The 19,873-nt window shown below is 46.1% G+C and overlaps 1 protein-coding gene across 3 annotated transcripts in view; it reads left to right on the forward strand.

The window, feature by feature from the left end:
• The window catches only part of zc3h4 (zinc finger CCCH-type containing 4), a 32,512-nt gene extending 16,281 nt beyond the window's left edge, over positions 1-16,231 (forward strand). Inside the window, exons 6-14 of one of the 3 annotated variants that reach the window (XM_036149489.1) lie at positions 8,490-8,586; positions 8,684-8,829; positions 8,934-9,041; positions 9,154-9,265; positions 9,388-9,497; positions 10,315-10,781; positions 12,634-12,899; positions 12,978-13,208; positions 13,284-16,231. In XM_036149489.1, the coding sequence (XP_036005382.1) occupies positions 8,490-8,586; positions 8,684-8,829; positions 8,934-9,041; positions 9,154-9,265; positions 9,388-9,497; positions 10,315-10,781; positions 12,634-12,899; positions 12,978-13,208; positions 13,284-14,938 (3,192 nt within the window). In that variant the 3' untranslated portion in view covers positions 14,939-16,231. The remainder of the gene's footprint in view (positions 1-8,489; positions 8,587-8,683; positions 8,830-8,933; positions 9,042-9,153; positions 9,266-9,387; positions 9,498-10,314; positions 10,782-12,633; positions 12,900-12,977; positions 13,209-13,283) is intronic. The other 2 variants (XM_036149490.1, XM_036149492.1) reach the window with 2 other exon arrangements.
• The last annotated feature ends 3,642 nt before the right edge of the window (positions 16,232-19,873 follow it).

Raw genomic sequence — 19,873 nt, forward strand, 5'->3', positions numbered from 1 at the left:
ACTGCTAGAGTGGGCCACTCTAGCGTTTTCAAAGATTTCAAAACTCCGAACAACTTGACCTTACTCGCTCAATTTTCACTCTACGTAGACAAATTATACATCAAAACGTAGGTATTTTTGTCAGGATTCGGGAAATGTAACCCTCATTTGTGTGGCATTCATAGATTTTTCGCAAATCACCTCAGACCGACACAAACCCGAAACCTCCTCCATTCATTTCCTATGGAGCGGTTTTGAAAAATGACGTCTAAAAATCCAAAACATCACATGTTTTCGCATCGTCACTACTCCTAAACCGTTTTATGTACAGACATGAGACTTTCACACATGAATGTCCCAACCCTTCTGGCACTCACAAAAAAGGAATTTTGTGGATAACTGTTACGGTTTTTCCGCAGGAACAATTTGTTCGGGAGTAGCGTTTTGGGAAAATGCTAAAACAGGATCAGACTTCAATCTCCCCAAATGAGGCACTTTTCTACATCGTCGCTACTCCTAAACCGTTTTATGTACAGGCATGAGACTTTCACACATGAATGTCCCGACCCTTCTGGCACTCATAAAAAAGGAATTTTGTGGATAACTGTTACGGTTTTTCCGCAGGAACAATTTGTTCGGGAGTAGCGAATGTGCAAAATCCTGAAATCGCTTTGGAGCTGCATTTTCCCACATCAACCACTTTTTTACATCGTCGCTGTGCCTACACCGATTTTTGTACAAACATAAAAATGAGCTACATGGTCATCAAAAGCCTGCTGATACTCATGGTGAAAGAATTATTTTGATATCTCTTATACTTTTTGAGCTACAGCGATTTGTTCGGAACCGTTTTAAGAGGATTTCTGAAAATCCATAAAAATGTCCTTTAGATCATAATTTTTTACGCCTTTATTAAACTTTTTCCAGCAAAAACCGATAGCAAGTCTTCTTCCCCTATCCGTTACGAAATAAACACAGAAAAAATTACGTCTCTACCATTTACGGTTCCGGAGAAATCGTGCGTTGTTCGAGGCAAAGTTCTCCATTATAATCCAATAGGCAGACTTGGACACCAAGTGTCTGCACTTTTTTAGACTGGCCCGCTGCAGCTGTGTCAGTGAGTTTCCATGACGACGGAACTCTGAGGGCCAGTGGGAGACGTTCCATTGAGATACAATGGCAACTTTCATCGCTCACTGCAGTGGCTGTGATTAATGTAGAAATCTGAAATTCGCACAGTCACTTCCTCTTAACATTTTAAAATTTTCACGTGACTTTCAGTCATGTGTCAGTTTTCTGTGCCATTTTGGATTTCACATGCTTTCCTATTGGGCCTTTGCTTCTAACAGGACCTGGCATGATGCCAAGACATGACCCATTTGGCCAATACAGCACCACCCACATGTGGGAAATGGCACTACACACCATTTTGGTCAAATGTTGAGTTCTGGGCCCAGATGTGGTGAGGCTGAGTTTCTAAAGGAGGCCAATCTGTCCCATGAACTTTTGTCACGTTTGGTGACATTAAGTATTGGCACCCCTATTTGAGGCACTTCCCAGTACAGGATTTGGACAAAACTGAGAGAGTACAATCACCTGGTGATACTGAACACAATGTTGTTAGCGGCTAACAGTTAGCATGTTGCTAACCGGAAGTAGCTTTAGGAAGGTCTCACCAACTTCTGCTTCACAGAGTCTGTTCTTCCTTTAGAGAGAAAGCTCCACAAGAAATTTGGGCTACGTCGCATAAAGCATCTCCAAGCTATGAGGTGTCAAACATCCAATGTTTTTCAATGGGGGACCAAACCCCTTATCGTCCCAATACTGCATGACCTTATATGGCGCTACAGTATAGCTCAGATGGAAAGTGCAGGCTTTGCATGCAAGAGGTCGTGGGTTCGAAACCCGGCGTAAGTGACTAAGATTTTTGTGTTATAATCCTCACAGTGTGTATATTAAAACATGTATGCTGATCCCATGAAGTATTTTTTTGTACCACCCGCCATTTTGAGTTACCATGGCAACATTATAAATGACGTATTTTCTCCCTATTTGAGGCTCATCCCAGTACAGGATTTGGACCAAACTAACAGAGTACACTAACCCAGTGATACCACACACAACCATGTAAGCGGCTAACGGTTAGCATGTTGCTAACCGGAAGTAGCTCTAGGAAGCCTGTACAAACTTCTGCTTGACAGATTTGGTGAATTTTAGGATTGTCTCCCATTTTAGGCATTTCTCAGTACAGGATTTCAACCAAACTAACAGAGTAACATCACCCGCTGATACTGAACACAACCATGCTAGCGGCTAACCGTTAGCATGTTGCTAACCAGAAGTAGCTTTAGGAAGGTCCTATCAACTGCTGCTTAGCCAGGGTTCTTCTGCCTTTACAGACAGAGAGGGCTGTAGCTGTCAGTGAGTCTCCATGACAACGCTGCTAGCAAGAGGCTCCTAGGAGGTCCATTGACTTAACATTCGCAGTGTTGCTTCCTGTTGCTATTTCTGACGGTACGGTACGCACCAAGTGGCAGGCGCCTTGCTAAATTTCTTCAGAAATTTTTCTAGTTATTCTTTATTTTTCTTCCTTCACGATTAATACGGCCCAAAACTTAGCGTGCACCCCCACAATATAGGCATCAAAACCTGTGGCTCGATCTCGAGATGTGTGCTACTACTTTTATTGGGATTTCGAGTTACCATGGCAACAAAATTAGCGAAAAACCAACCCCCAAAAAACCCATGATAATCAATGGAGTCGGGTAGAAAGAAAGCCTCAAAAAAGCCTCAAAATGACCATTTTCAAAGCTGTACTGTGTCGCCATGCTTTCACCTACGAACACCGTTTAACTTCCAGTTTGTAGATATATCCGTGACCTACTCAGAAGTGAAAACGGGATGTGGATATCTTTTATCGTCTCTTCACAGTTACTCCTCAAAGCTCATGTCCGAAAATCAGCGAAATCATCGTTTACAATGAAAGTCAATGACGGAATTCTCCAACCGCTAGAGTGGCCCACTCTAGCTTTTTTAAAGATTTCAAAACTCCGAACAACTTGACCTTTCTCGCTCAATTTTCACTCTACGTAGACAAATTATACATCAAAACGTAGGTATTTTTGTCAGGATTCGGGAAATGTAACCCTCATTGGTGTGGCATTTATAGGTTTTTCGCAAATCACCTCAGAGCGACACAAACCCGAAACCTCCCCCATTCATTTCCTATGGAGCGGTTTTGAAAAATGACGTCTGAAAATCCAAAACATCACATGTTTTCGCATCGTCGCTACTCCTAAACCGTTTTATGTACAGACATGAGACTTTCACACATGAATGTCCCAACCCTTCTGGCACTCAAGAAAAATAAATTTTGTGGATAACTGTTACGGTTTTTCCACAGGAACAATTTGTTCGGGAGTAGCGAATGTGCAAAATCCTGAAATCGCTTTGGAGCTGCATTTTCCCACATCATCCACTTTTTTACATCGTCGCTGTGCCTACACCGATTTTATTAAAAATATGAAAATGAGCTACATGGTCATCAAAAGCCTGCTGATACTCACAGTGAAAGAATTATTTCGATATCTCTTATGCTTTTTTAGCCAGAGCGATTTGTTCGGGATCATTTTCAGAGGATTTCTGAAATTTCATAAAAATGTCCTTTAGATCATAATTTTTTACGCCTTTATTAAACTTTTTCCAGCAAAAACCGATAGCAAGTCTTCTTCCCCTATCCTTTACGAAATAAACACAGAAAAAATTACGTCTCTACCATTTACGGTTCCGGAGAAATCGTGCGTTGTTCGAGGCAAAGTTCTCCATTATAATCCAATAGGCAGACTTGGACACCAAGTGTCTGCACTTTTTTAGACTGGCCCGCTGCAGCTGTGTCAGTGAGTTTCCATGACGACGGAACTCTGAGGGCCAGTGGGAGACGTTCCATTGAGATAGAATGGCAACTTTCGACGCCAGCTGCAGCGGCTGTGATTAATGTAGAAATCTGAAATTCGCACAGTCACTTCCTCTTAACATTTTAAAATTTTCATGTGACTTTCAGCCATGTGTCAGTTTACTGTCCCATTTTGGATTTTACATGCTTTCCTATTGGGTCTTTTCTTCCAACAGGACCTGGCATGATGCCTAGACACGACCCACTTGGCCAATACAGCACCACCCACATGTGGGAAATGGCACTACACACCATTTTGGTCAAATGTTGAGTTCTGGGCCCAGATGTGGTGAGGCTGAGTTGCTAAAGGAGGCCAATCTGACCAATGAACTTTGGTCACGTTTGGTGACATTAAGTATTGGCACCCCTATTTGAGGCACTTCCCAGTACAGGATTTGGACCAAACTGAGAGAGTACAATCATCTGGAGATACTGAACACAATGTTGTTAGCGGCTAACAGTTAGCATGTTGCTAACCGGAAGTAGCTCTAGGAAGGTCTCACCAACTTCTGCTTCACAGAGTCTGTTCTTCCTTTAGAGAGAAAGCTCCACAAGAAATTTTGGCTACGTCGCATAAAGCATCTCCAAGCTATGAGGTGTCAAACATCCAATGTTTTTCAATGGGGGACCAAACCCCTTATGGTCCCAATACTGCATGCCCATATATGGCGCTACAGTATAGCTCAGATGGAAAGTGCAGGCTTTGCATGCAGGAGGTCGTGGGTTCGAAACCCGGCGTAGGTGACTAAGAATTTTGTGTTATAATCCTCACAGTGTGTATATAAAAACATGTGTGTTGATCCCATGAAGTATTTTTTTGTACCACCCGCCATTTTGAGTTACCATGGCAACATTATAAATGACGTATTTTCTCCCTATTTGAGGCAATTCCCAGTACAGGATTTGGACCAAACTAACAGAGTACACTCACCCAGTGATACCAGACACAACCATGTTAGCAGCTAATGGTTAGCATGTTGCTAACCGGAAGTAGCTCTAGGAAGCCTGTACAAACTTCTGCTTGACAGATTTGGTGAATTTTAGGATTTTCTCCCTTTTTAGGCACTTTTCAGTACAAGATTTCAACCAAACTAACAGAGTAACATCACCCGGTGATACTGAACACAGCCATGCTAGCGGCTAACCGTTAGCATGTTGCTAACCGGAAATAGCTTTAGGAAGGTCCTACCAACAGCTGCTTAGCCAGAGTTCTTCAACCTTTACAGACAGAGAGGGCTGCAGCTGTCAGTGAGTCTCCATGACAACGCTGCTAGCAAGAGGCTCCTAGGAGGTAGATTGACTTAACATGGCACCTTTCAACGGCCGCTGCGAGGGCTGTGAAGGCCATAGGAACCTGAAATTCGCAGTGTTACTTCCTGTTGCTATTTCTGACGGTACGGTACGCACCAAGTGGCAGGCGCCTTGCTAAATTTCTTCAGAAATTTTTCTAGTTATTCTTTATTATTCCACGATTAATGCGTCCCGAACCGTAGCGTGCACCCCCACGATATAGGTACCAAAACTTGTGGCTCGGTCGGGAATAGTGTGCTACTACTTTTATTGGGGTTTCAAGTTACCATGGCAACAAAATTAGCGAAAAACCACCCCCCAAAAAACCCATATTAATCAATGGAGTCGGGGAGAAAGAAAGCCTCAAAAAACCCTCAAAAGGACCATTTTCAAAGCTGTACTGTGTCGCCATGCTTTCACCTACGAACACCGTTTAACTTCCAGTTTGTAGATATATCTGTGAACTACTCAGAAGTGAAAACGGCATGTGGATATTTTTTATCGTCTCTTCACAGTTACTCCTCAAAGCTCAAGTCCAAAAATCAGCGAAATCATCGTTTACAATGAAAGTCAATGACGGAATTCTCCAACCGCTAGAGTGGGCCACTCTAGCTTTTTTAAAGATTTCAAAACTCCGAACAACTTGACCTTACTCACTCAATTTTCACTCTATGTAGACAAATTATACATCAAAACGTAGGTATTTTTGTCAGGATTCGGGAAATGTAACCCTCATTGGTGTGGCATTTATAGATTTTTCGCAAATCACCTCAGACCGACACAAACCCGAAACCTCCCCCATTCATTTCCTATGGAGCGGTTTTGAAAAATGACGTCTAAAAATCCAAAACATCACATGTTTTCGCATCGTCACTACTCCTAAACCGTTTTATGTACAGACATGAGACTTTGACACATGAATGTGCCAACCCTTCTGGCACTCAAGAAAAAGGAATTATGTGGATAACTGTTACGGTTTTTCCACAGGAACAATTTGTTCGGGAGTAGTGAATGTGCAAAATCCTGAAATCGCTTTGGAGCTGCATTTTCCCACATCAGCCACTTTTTTACATCGTCGCTGTGCCTACACCGATTTTTGTAAAAATATGAAAATGAGCTACATGGTCATCAAAAGCCTGCTGATACTCACAGTGAAAGAATTATTTTGATATCTCTTATACTTTTTTAGCCAGAGCGATTTGTTCGGGATCATTTTCAGAGGATTTCTGAAATTTCATAAAAATGTCCTTTAGATCATAATTTTTTACGCCTTTATTAAACTTTTTCCAGCAAAAACCGATAGCAAGTCTTCTTCCCCTATCCTTTACGAAATAAACACAGAAAAAATTACGTCTCTACCATTTACAGTTCCGGAGAAATCGTGCGTTGTTCGAGGCAAAGTTCTCCATTATAATCCAATAGGCAGACTTGGACACCAAGTGTCTGCACTTTTTTAGACTGGCCCGCTGCAGCTGTGTCAGTGAGTTTCCATGACGACGGAACTCTGAGGGCCAGTGGGAGACGTTCCATTGAGATAGAATGGCAACTTTCGACGCCAGCTGCAGCGGCTGTGATTAATGTAGAAATCTGAAATTCGCACAGTCACTTCCTCTTAACATTTAAAAATTTTAAAGTGACTTTCAGCCATGTGTCAATTTTCTGTCCCATTTTGGATTTTACATGCTTTCCTATTGGGCCTTTGCTTCAAACAGGACCTGGCATGATAACCAGACACGACCCAATTGGCCAATACAGCACCACCCACATGTGGGAAATGGCACCACTGACCATTTTGGTCAAATGTTGAGTTCTGGGCCCAGATGTGGTGAGGCTGAGTTGCTAAAGGAGGCCAATCTGACCAATGAACTTTGGTCACGTTTGGTGACATTAAGTATTAGCACCCCTATTTGAGGCACTTCCCAGTACAGGATTTGGACCAAACTGACAGAGTACAATCACCCGTTGATACTGAACACAACCATGTTAGCGGCTAACTGTTAGCATGTTGCTAACCGGAAGTAGCTGTAGAAAGGTCTCACCATCTTCTGCTTCACAGAGTCTGTTCTTACTTTAGAGAGAAAGCTCCACAAGAAATTTGGGCTACGTGGCATAAAGCATCTCCAAGCTACGAGGTGTCAAACATCCAATGCTTTTCAATGGGAGACCAAACCCCTTATGGTCCCAATAATGCACGCCCATATATGGAGCTACAGTATAGCTCAGAGGGAGAGTGCAGGCTTTGCATGTAAGAAGTCGTGGGATCGATTCCCGGCTTGGGAGACTAAGGGTTTTGTATTATAATCCCCACAGTGTGTATATTAAAACATGTGTGCTGATCCCATGAAGTATTTTTTGTACCACCCGCCATTTTGAGTTACCATGGCAACGTGACAAACAACGTTTTTTCTCCCTATTTGAGGCTCATCCCAGTACAGGATTTGGACCAAACTAACAGAGTACACTCACCCAGTGATACCAAACACAACCATGCTAGCGGCTAACGGTTAGCATGTTGCTAACCGGAAGTAGCTCTAGGAAGCCTGTACAAACTTCTGCTTGACAGATTTGGTGAATTTTAGGATTTTCTCCCTTTTTAGGCACTTCTCAGTACAGGATTTCAACCAAACTAACAGAGTAATATCACCCGGTGATACTGAACACAGCCATGCTTGCGGATAAGCGTTAGCATGTTGCTAACCGGAAATAGCTTTAGGAAGGTCCTACCAACAGCTGCTTAGCCAGAGTTCTTCAACCTTTACAGACAGAGAGGGCTGTAGCTGTCAGTGAGTCTCCATGACAACGCTGCTAGCAAGAGGCTCCTAGGAGGTCCATTGACTTAACATGGCACCTTTCAACGGCCGCTGCGAGGGCTGTGAAGACCGTAGGAACCTGAAATTCGCAGTGTTACTTCCTGTTGCTATTTCTGACGGTACGGTACGCACCAAGTGGCAGGCGCCTTGCTAAATTTCTTCAGAAATTTTTCTAGTTACTCTTATTCTGTTAGATTTACAGTGCATGTAATAGTTTATTGCTTTATCTCTTTTATTCTATGGACCTGTACAACGCTTTGGTCGCTCTGGGTGTGTAAATAAAGCTTAATTGACTGATTTATACCCACAGATGTGTAAAAGATTTTGAAAACCCGCCGTCATTATGTTACGCAAACCCAATACATTGGTGTTTGGTGTTGTAATGAGACTAAAGGAGGACGTTTAAATGTAATTGTGGTCCAAAGTTTAACAAATGATCGGATTCTTTCTCCTTACAGTATGGAGAGGAAGACTACGACAACATGGGGGACGACGACTACGACGACTACTCCAAAGAGCTCAGCCATTACAAAAGGTCTAAAGACCGAGGCCGAGGTTTGTGCTGCTTTTATTATTCTACCGCCTTGTAAATCGAAGATGTAAGCGGTGTTCTGATGCGACGTCGCCTCCTTTTCGCTCGCGTCTTGTCCAGGAATGAAAGGCGGCCGCGGTCGAGGCCGGGGCAAAGGCGGGCGAGGCATGATGCGAGGAGGGAAAGGCCGAAGCCGAGGGCGAGGAAGAGGCGACATGGGGAACGACGACGACAACAACGGCGACATGGACAACGGGGTACGCTTTGTAAGAGCCGCCGCCGGGTCCCATAACACATAAACACTGACGTCAACGTTGACCTGTTTGAAGTCGGTCGCTGCTAACGGGTTTCTGTCGGTTGTGCAAATCAGGACGGAGGTGAAGGTCCAGGAGCAGGGAGGCGACATCACCACGACAAGCACCAGGACAAGAAAGGAAAAGCTCTGTGCAAGTACTACATCGAGGGGCGATGCACCTGGGTAAGACCCACCGAGCCTCTCTGTTACAGACAGACTCACTGCTTTAATTGTCTGGAAACGCGCCACCGACGGCACAGGAGACCTAACCGTGTTTACCGTTCTCTACCACCAGGGGGACCACTGCAACTTCAGCCACGACATCGAGCTGCCGAAGAAGAAGGAGCTGTGTAAATTTTACATCACCGGGTTCTGCGCCCGCGGCGACCACTGTCCCTACATGCATGATATCCTTCGCTGAACGTTTCCAGCGTCTCTCTCTCTCTCAAATGTCTGATACCCCCCCCCCCCCCTCCTCCCATCCCCGGCTTCTGCTGGCTTGTCTGTTCTCCTTGACTCCCCTCTTCACGTGAATTCCCCTGCAAGCTGTTCCACACCACAGGAAACTGCGTGAACGGAGACGAGTGCATGTTCTCCCACGAGGCCCTCAACGACGACACCCAGGAGCTGCTCAACAAGGTGGGGGGGGGGGGGGGCGCAGGCCGGGTTACGTCTCATGAAAATTAGGGCTGAATAATTTTGGAAAATAATCTAATTGCGATTTTTTTTTTCTTAATATTGTGATTTAATGCGATTTTTTATTCCAGTTTAATTTATAATGTGTTTTAAAACATATACAAACAACAAAACATTTTGTTTCATCGCTGTGCAGATTAGTTGCTAAAACACCCACAGCATCTAAACTCAGAGCAGAAATTATTGCGTTCTGCCTATGATATATTTCAACCAAAATTGCAATTTTGACTTTTCACCGCATTAACCACAAGCAACAAAAATGACCTCTAAATAAAGACGCTTGTAAACAATGATTATTCAAAACCAGAACTTTTAATGTTTCTATTAATCAGAATATTGTTCAAGAGAACAGCTTTTAGTAGATTTGGACATCAATCCTTGTTGAACATAAAGTCCAACCAACAAGCAAGTCTATGTATTAAACTGATTGACCAGAACTTAATGCTATGTACGATTATATAAATACAATAAGATTATCTCACTGCTGCAACTGACTTCCCTTCCATGTGGAGGCAAACCTACTTTAAACATTTTACCAACACCTAATGGACGCGTCTAATTCCCTAATTGTTACATAGCCAAAAATTGCAGACTCTGCGATTTGGAAATTGCGTTTTTTTAAATCGCGATTATATTGAAAATGCGATTAATTGTTCAGCCCTACTGAAAATGTTGTTTAGCGCTCCTTCTCTGAGGGATTTATGCAGAAAGCGTCAGACGTGCTCAGCTTTGGGTCTAATGTGTTTCCGCCGTCCTGCAGATGCTCGCTGAAGACGCCGAGGCCGGAGCCGAGGATGAAAAGGAGGTGGAGGAGCTGAAGAAGCAGGGGATCAACCCTCTTCCTAAACCCCCTCCTGGAGTCGGGCTCCTCCCCACTCCTCCTCGCCCCGTGTCCATGGACCCCAACATGGGGCCCGTGGACTTCGGTGGGCCTGTGGGTGGCGACTTCGGGGGTCCTCCTGGACCCAGTCAGGTTCCTCTCTCAGGCAAATGTCCACCAGGTCCTCCTCCTGTCCCCGGGCCCAACCCCCCTCCCGGTCCAGTCCACAGTCCTGATGGAAGCCCCTTCCAAGGAGGACCACCCCCAAACCCCAGCTGCCCTCCTCCCCACATGGTCCCCCCGCCTGCTGGTGGCGGAGCCGGCGCCTCGGCGGGGAAGAAGATCCCTTCGCTGTTTGAGATCAAAGTTCAGCCGACGGGACAACTGGCTCAGAAACTGGCCGTCAGGTAGGAGATCAGAAAAGCTGCAGGAGGAAATCCCGCCTCTTTGTTTATCTTTATTTAGCAGGAACAGAGAAGCCAGTCGTCTGATGTGGATTAAAACAGTTTGAATGTTTCCCACGTGTTTAAAAATCGCTTTAGAAATTTCTCATACCCCATCTTTGATTGCATTTGTCTTCCGTGGCTTTAAAGCTGCTAAAACACAGCCAAAATGTTTTTAGAAAAAAACAACACATGAATATAAGTCTTAGTTTCTATAAACAACGTTTGGACTTTTTCTAATTTTAGGAATAAAGCTTTTCAGGCATTAATCATGTCTTCAGATTGCTGACACGCTAAGCTAACGTTAGCGCGTTCTCTCATTGATCTTTTGACCAGTGACACGTTTCAGTGCCGTTCAGGTAAACAAAAAAAAATAAACATGTTAGTCTTTATTATAAATGTAGCTCTGTGTTTTGGACGTGCTAAAATTTACCGCGTCATGCTCTGATCTCTGGGACGCTCAAACACGGACTCTCAGGAAGCAGATCGGGTCACATGACCCAGGCAGACAGGAAGCTGCTGCAGGCGATGCAGCCTCAGTGTTAATGGGTGGAAACGACGGAAAATGCTTCGATTGTGAAGGAGAGCGCGTGTTTGTTAGAGCAACCTAATAACTGCTGAGAGCTAAATGGGACAAACAGCCGGTAATGGGGCGATAATTTCAATAATGATATTTATGGATGGATAGACGTATATCAATGAGAGAAAAAGGGTCAATAAAAAGTTCAATAAAATAACAGATTTCCTTCCTTTTGCATTCTAGCCATGTAGGTTAATTTTTTTTTTACCAATATATTTTGTATTGAGATTTTTCATTTTGGAAATACAAACATGTAATTATCTGAACAAGTTCTCTTTGTAGTTATTACATGACAGTAATTATTTTTACTCAACTCGGAGAAATAAAAAAAAAAGAAATAAAAGGTAAAACAAAAAAGAAAAACACACACAGCTTCTCAAAAACGGGGGTATTCAAGCAGATTACAAATTGGTCAGATATGAATGTACACATCTATTTAACATGGCACACCGCAGGTTCCGGTAAATCAGAACTCAAACAAACCCTCTGTCGAGTCTAAGTCCTTAATAAAATTAATGAAAGGTCCCTAAATCCTCTCGAAAAGATACCGTTTGGATTTCCTAATATATGTTATTCTTTTTAGCGGCAAATTAGACAACATCTGTTTTTACCACTGCGTGGCGCTAGCAACAAATCTTTTTGCAACTAACAAGCTTATATCTATAGAAGTACGTTCTGATTTACTGAAGTTATGTTCCCCCGGCATATAAAGCTAACAGGAACAATTTAGGATCCAGTGAAACTTGCTTTAAGATAATTTTTTTCAATTATATCTTCCACCTCTGTCCAAAATGCTCATGTAGGTTAATATTACATCATTACATCCTACCAACCAATCACAGCGCAGGCCCTGGGGACCAAGCTCCGCCCCCTTCAAAGAGTTCTTTTTTCTTTTTAAAAAACTTGTAGTTTTAGTAAAAGTTGGTTGAATAAACATCACTAAATGCCCAGGGCTGCACTTAAAATATGCGTTTTGAATTTGTTGATAATTATGAATATCGATCAATATGATTTCTATATATCAATCTGCTTATTTTCTATATCGTCCATCCATAGCTGCTACCAGGAGTCCAGTTTAGTCTCTGGTCTCGACATTTAAAACCAGAAATTTATTACAGAAACATTCAGTCAGACACAACAGCTGCTTTTGTTCTTTACCACTGAACGATTCAAAACAAACAGAATCATGTCTTATTTTTAATTTTTGTGGAATCCCACTTTCCCCCTTTGTCTCAGAAGTCAGGCCCCCAGTAGCGGTCAGGCTCAGACTGCACCTCCCGGACCCCAGGGCCCCCCGGGGGCCGCTCCGCCCCGCTTCCCAGGGCCTGCCGGCATGATGTCCCCGGAGTCGCAGAACATGGGGCCCGGCGGAGCCCCCATGATGGGGGGGTTTGGATGCGGAGACGGTCCTCCTCACGGAGGGGCAGGACCTCCCCAGGGCGGAGGAAACTTCTACAACGAGTTCTACGACCAGCAGGAAGGGATGGAGGGCGTGCAGGAGGGTGAGGAAGGCTCACTGACACGGCGAGGACCTGAGGACGGACCTCAGCTTCTAAACTGACGTCTTCGTCTCCCCGCAGGTGACCGGTTCCAGAGCTTCCCTGGCATGGAGGACCGAGGTGGCCCCGGGAACAGAGAGGGTCCCGCTAACGGGGCCACGGCCGCTCCTCAGGGGGGGCTCTCCGTGCCGGACTTTCTGCCTCCTGCTCAGCGCGTGCTCTTCATGAGGATCCAGCAGAAGCAGCAGGAGGAGGAGGAGCGAGCTCGCAGGATGGCCGAGGGAGGAGCAGAGAAGACGAAAAACATCGAAGGTATTTTTATAAAACCTAAATGTTTTTTTTATTTTGTTGACTGAGCTTTTAACACGATTCCTTTCCGTCTTCCAGGCGACTCAGGGAACTGGTACTCCAGTGAGGATGAGGACGGCGGCAGCAGCGTCACCTCCATCTTGAAGACACTCCGCCAGCAGACCCAGGCGCCTCAGAAACCCGACGGCGCTCCGGGCGACTCTCGTCTCCAGAAGGCGTCTCCGGCTCCCGCTCGCCCGGCAGACCCCCGCCTGGCCCGAGACCCCCGCCTGGCCCGCGTGGCGGAGTCCCTCCACACGTCTGATGGCGCTCCGCCCACGCCGCCGCCGTCCTTGGGGCCCCCCACAGACCCGAGGTTAGCCAGGCTAGCCGCCGCCGCCGCCGCGGGGTCCGCCTCGCACTCGCCCGCTGCCAAGCCAGACCCCGCCATGGTCTACAAGCCCCCGCCGCTCACCGCTCCAGCGGCAGAGGAGGAGGAGACGGAGCGGGTGCTGCGGGACAAGCCCGTGCCGATCCCCCTGGACCCGCTGATGGGGATGGCCCTGAGGGACCCCCGCTCGCAGCTGCAGCAGTTCAGCCACATCAAGAAGGACATCGTGCTGCACATGCCCGCCTTCTCCAAGACCGTCACCTGGTCCCCCGAGGACCTGCTGCCGCTGCCCGTTCCCAAGCAGGACCCCCTGCCCCTCCCACCTGGCATCCCTCCTGTGCCCTCCCTGGATCCACGTCTCAGCAGGGCGCCGCCTCTGCGCCCGTCGCCGCCCCCCTCCGCGCAGCCCCCTCCCTCCCTGGACCCCCCGGCGTCCTCCTCCTCCTCCTCCCTCCCGGACTTTGAGCTGCTGTCTCGTATCCTGAAGACCGTTAACTCCATCCCGTCCCAGACCTCCTCCCCTCCTCACGTGGCCACGCCCCCTCCTCCCCTGTCGCTGCTCGGCCAAGCTCCCCCCGCGGCCGCCCCCCCGGCAGAGAAGCCCGTGGACCCGCGCGTTCGCAAGGCGCCGTCCGACCCCCGCCTGCAGCCGCAGAAATCGGCGCTGAAGCAGCCGTCTGAGCCGCCTCCCTCGGTTCCGGTTCCTGCTGCGGCTCCAGCGCCTCCGTCGTGTCCCTCCCCCCCAACCATCGCCCCCTACGACCCCCGGCTGCTCTCCTCGGGGGGCGCAGGCCGCAGCGTGAGCGCAGGAGCACCAGGGGGCGCCAGCGTGCTGAGCAGCATCAGCCTCTATGACCCACGGACTAACAAACCGGGGAGCCCCGGTACCGGCAGCGGCTCCAGCAGCTCCCCCAACGCGGCCAGCGCCGAGTCCAAACCCGGCGACCCCGCGGCCAATAAGCCCAATAAATCCAAGGAGCCGCTGTTTGTGCGTAAGTCTGCTCTGGACCAGCCGGAGCCGGAGAAGAGCGGAGAGCAAGGCACCGACCGGTACAACAGCTATAACCGGCCCCGACCCAAACCCGCTCCCTCGCCCAACGCCACCGCCCAGACCGCGCCTGCCGTCGCCGGCGGAACCCCGGGCGCTCCCGCCGGCGACCAGGCGCCCGCGGGGGTCCACAACCTGCCGGTGTCCTCCCTGTTCGGGGTCGTCAAACAGGCGGCCAAAGCCGGCGGCACCAGCAGCCCGTTCGGAGGCAGCAGCCCGGCGCAGGCGGAGCCGTCCGCCGCCGAGCTGGACAACGCCTCGCTGAAGGACGTGTTCAAGGGCTTCGACCCGACGGCGTCGCCCTTCTGCCAGTGACGCCGTGGAAACGGAGAGCCAATCAGGAGGGCCGCACGTTTTTAACTGGACGCTGAAGGGGTCGGCCCGGTGGAGACCGGCCGGTCGGACCCGAACATCCGGCCGCCGCACCGAGGCACCGGGTCTGGACTGAGATCCCCTGTGTGGACGGGAAAAGTTAGATTTCTATTTTAAACTTATTGATGTATAAAAAAATGTTTTCTCTTGTCTCAGAAAGCAACATATTAGCTTTACGCCCACGTTTTGGTTCTGCTGCTCTGTTTGTGGTCGATGTTCTGGGAACAAGTCCGACTGTCGGCACCAAAAATGTGTCTCACTTTGGAGTAATTTTCTTTTCTCTCTCTCTCTCACTCTCTCTTACTCTCTCTCTTCCTGTTTCGAGGCAAAATATTTAAACACTTTTTACGTTTTCTGGAGAAAGAGACGAAATTATCTAAATATAGATCTATAACCGGCCTGAATTATTTTTTAGTATTTATTTTTATACTTCTTGGCGCTGTCGGCTCGTGTCGTCTGAGGTCCAGCTGAAAATGTTCTCCCGTCATCGGATCGGTCCCGCGAAAACCTTTGCTTTGATCTGCCGTATTTTTGTTCTTACTGGTTGTAAAGACGGAAAATATTCCTGACTAAAGAGAAAGAAAAAAACAAAAACACCAGCTTTTGTGTTTATTTGTGTTTGGCTCATCATTCGCTCTGGTTTGACTCCAGCTTGTTGGGTTCAGGGAAAGATATCTTCCTCCGCAGCGGCGGGAGGGAAGCTCTCGTCTCCGTTTCAGAGCTCAAACACACGGAGGGAAAGGATCAGAAAACAGCTTCCAGGATGGCTAACGGTGGTTTTGTGTACAAATGTTAAATCATTGTAACTTATTTCTTTGGGTTTTTTTTAATGCTCTGGGGATTAGACTTGGCTGTCGGACTGAATCAAAACCTCGGTGGATGCAGGCAGAGCAGCTGCTGAGATTGTCCATCAACATTTTTTGTCGAATTTATTGTTGTTTTTTTACTTTCTTTATTTTGTAAATTTTTTTTTTCACATTTTCTTTCTCACTTTGTAAGTTTGAGCAGAATCTTTAACACCATCGGGGAGGGGGGGGGAAGGGGGGTTGAGTTTTCTAACTGTACACTTTAGTCCAGGTTGTAAGTATTTAAATAAAGTCTGTATGTGATCCGAAGGTTAAAACTCTATTTTCTGTATTTTTATTACCTCAGCTGATTCGTCTGACGTGTTTATGTATGAATGCCTAAAATCATAATAAAACTTTTCTCTGATGACGTCATTGGAAGTAAAACAAACTGCTGTCCTCTTTTTTTTTTTTTTTTTTTTTTTTCATGCGCCTCAGTTTTGAAGTGAAAATATGGAGCTAAATTGGGGCCAAAAATTTTCATTTGAAAAACAAAACTTCAATTCAACTAAAAAAAAAAAATAATTTCACGGTAACAAAACTTTTGACCCCAATTTGGCTCCATAGAATTAGAGATCATTGAACAGTTCTCTGACTTTGGTCCTTTGCATTGATGCCTGTGAAGCCACCGATCGGTTCTGTGTTTCTCCGGATTTGGATCAGAACCACCGAGATCCGCCTGACGACCCGCTTCCTGCTCCCCTCCCATCCTGCGGCGCTGGCTCCAGGAAGGGACGCCATTCATCCTGGACCTCAAAGGCTTCCTGTCGGGCCCGGCTGGCGGTTGGTCAGGCGCGGCCCGCCCCACTTCAGCACCTCTGCCGTTTTACCACTTCTTTGAGGTACTGCTACTGCAGATAAAGGGGAAAATCAGGCTTCACGATTTATTACGGACCTTCAATAAATGTGAAGGTGCAGCAACTAAAAGTGTCTGGTGATTTTTGTCGTAAAGGCGTCTGATGACCCACTCTGGTGGTTTCCCTGAAACCTCGTCCTCACTAATCTGCTTCAGGTGCGCGTTCAGCAACAGTGGATGTCTGGTTGAATTATATTTACAGCAATGCTTAAGCATGTGGCAACATTGGATAGTTGGGTTGAATTAAATTTACAGCAATCCCTTGTATTGACCTCTTATGTGGCAGCAGTGGCTGGTTAAGTGCACTGATCTTGCAGCAATCCCTACTGAGCAACCATGTGGCTGTGACATTGAATTATCTGAACAATCATGACAACTGTAGCTGGTTGGTTGCTTTGACTTTGCAGCAATCCCTCGTACTGAGTAAGCATGTAGCAACAGTGGATGTTTGATTAAATTATATTTACAGCAATCCTTCTTAAGCAAGCATGTAACAACAGTGGGTGGTTAATTGCATAGACTTTACAGCAATGCCTCACTGAGCAAGCATGTGGCAACATTGGATGGTTGGTTGAATTAAATTTACAGCAATCCCTCGTATCGATCTCTTATGTGGCAGCAGTGGCTGGTTAAGTGCACTGATCTTGCAGCAATCCCTACTGAGCAACTATGTGGCAGTGACATTGAATTATCTTTACAGCAATCTCTTACAGAACAATCATATGACAACTGTAGCCGGTTGGTTGCTTTGACTTTGCAGCAATCCCTCGTACTGAGTAGGCATGTAGTGGTTGAATTATATTTACAGCAATCCTTAAGCATGTGGCAACATTGGATAGTTGGTTGAATTAAATTTACAGCAATCCCTCGTATCGATCTCTTATGTGGCAGCAGTGGCTGGTTAAGTGCACTGATCTTGCAGCAATCCCTACTGAACAACCATGTGGCAGTGACATTGAATTATCTTTACAGCAATCTCTGTTACAGAACAATCATGACAACTGTAGCTGGTTGGTTGCTTTGACTTTGCAGCAATCCCTCGTACTGAGTAAGCATGTGGCAACAGTGGATGTTTAATTAAATTATATTTACAGTAATCCTTAAGCAAGCATGTAGCAACAGTGGATGGTTGATTGCATAGACTTTACAGCAATGCCTCTCACTGAGCAAGCATGTGGCAACATTGGATGGTTGATTGGATTATATTTACAGCAACCCCTCTTATTGACCAAGTATGTGGCAGCAGTGGCTGGTCAATTACACTGACCTTGCAGCAATCTCAAATTTATTGAATTATCTTTACAGCAATCCCTTTTGCAGAGCAATCATTTGACAGCAGTAGGTGGTTTATTGCTTTGATTTTGCAGCAATCTCTGTTATTGAGTTAGCATGTGGCAACAGTGGATAGTTGATTGCATGGCCTTGCAGCAATGTCTTTTACTAACCAAGCAGGTGGCAACAATGGACGGTAGATTGCACTGACTGTGAACATGTGGCAAAAGTGGACAGTTGGTTGCATTGACTTTGCAGCAATCCCTCGTACTGAGTAAGCATGTGGCAACAGTGGATGTTTAATTAAATTATATTTACAGTAATCCTTAAGCAAGCATGTAGCAACAGTGGATGGTTGATTGCATAGACTTTACAGCAATGCCTCTCACTGAGCAAGCATGTGGCAACATTGGATGGTTGATTGGATTATATTTACAGCAACCCCTCTTATTGACCAAGTATGTGGCAGCAGTGGCTGGTCAATTACACTGACCTTGCAGCAATCTCAAATTTATTGAATTATCTTTACAGCAATCCCTTTTGCAGAGCAATCATTTGACAGCAGTAGGTGGTTTATTGCTTTGATTTTGCAGCAATCTCTGTTATTGAGTTAGCATGTGGCAACAGTGGATAGTTGATTGCATGGCCTTGCAGCAATGTCTTTTACTAACCAAGCAGGTGGCAACAATGGACGGTAGATTGCACTGACTGTGAACATGTGGCAAAAGTGGACAGTTGGTTGCATTGACTTTGCAGCAATCCCTCGTACTGAGTAAGCATGTGGTGACAGAGGAAAGTAACAACTCCGGGCTTTTCTGAAACGCCGTTTGACTTTCGCTGCTTTGTTTATCATTTTAAGTCCAGTCCCTGGCTGTTTCTTCTTCGTTTGTTGCAGAGGGCTGCTAAACTCCAGGGATGAGCCAATAGATTAGCAATAGCTTAGCAAATAGGCGGTTACAAATAAGACGTATCAGGGAGGCTGCCTGGACTCGGTGGTGGTGTGTATATTTAGATCTGATCCTCTTAAAGGATGACTTCAGCTGAGACCGGAGGCGTGACGGGCTGCAGCTTTCTGCAGGCCAGCGTCCGTCCCTGAGGAGCGGGGGGGCATGTTGATGCCTCGGCTGGACCTTCAGACTCCACTCTCAGGACGTGTTGTGTCTCTGCTTGTTTGTGTCTGTTGGCCTTGTTACCGTGGGGTTTTCAGCTCAACGTGAGAAAATGTTCCCACACTCCGCGGAGCTTCACACGGGACTCAACAGAATTAAAGACTCTGACACTAAGGCCCCTGTGTCCTCGGCTGTAACTCACTAATGGAGTGAAAAATATTACGTAAAAACCAAAAGAGAAGGAGCTTTTAATGCATAAATGTTATGTTGATGTTATAATCTACACAACCGAAATGCTAAAAGGAGCTGGCCATTATTATCCAAGCATATTAGTGGAAAGTTGAGTGGAAATAAAAAATAGAAAGGCGCAGACTCAACAGAGGTAACCAAACCTTCTGAGCCAGGGTCACCGTTCAAAAAATAGCACAACCCTCCAGTGAGCTGCATGTAAAATGTAATTTCATTCAGTTGCTCTTCCTTTTTAATCATACTTGTATTTACATAGATTTAATATGCCGAAAACATTAAAAACATGTTTATATTGCATAAAGTTAAGGTGAGCTCTAATTCTTCTGGTTCAAAGGTAGCCCTTCGTATCACACAGTACTAACGAATTCGCTCCCAGAGTCAAAAAGGTTGGTGATCAGATGTTCCTAGCCTGAACTGAGAAGAAGAACTGGACCGTTCTGGGCCCCAGAGTCCTGAAGACATAGAATCCAAGGTGATTGTGGTCCAGTGAGAAGTTTTCACAGTCATTGATGATTTTGGGCGTCTCGTTGGCCGCTGGTGTTGTACC

This window comes from Fundulus heteroclitus, chromosome 18 (assembly GCF_011125445.2).
Source record: "Fundulus heteroclitus isolate FHET01 chromosome 18, MU-UCD_Fhet_4.1, whole genome shotgun sequence".
NCBI lineage: Eukaryota > Metazoa > Chordata > Actinopteri > Cyprinodontiformes > Fundulidae > Fundulus > Fundulus heteroclitus.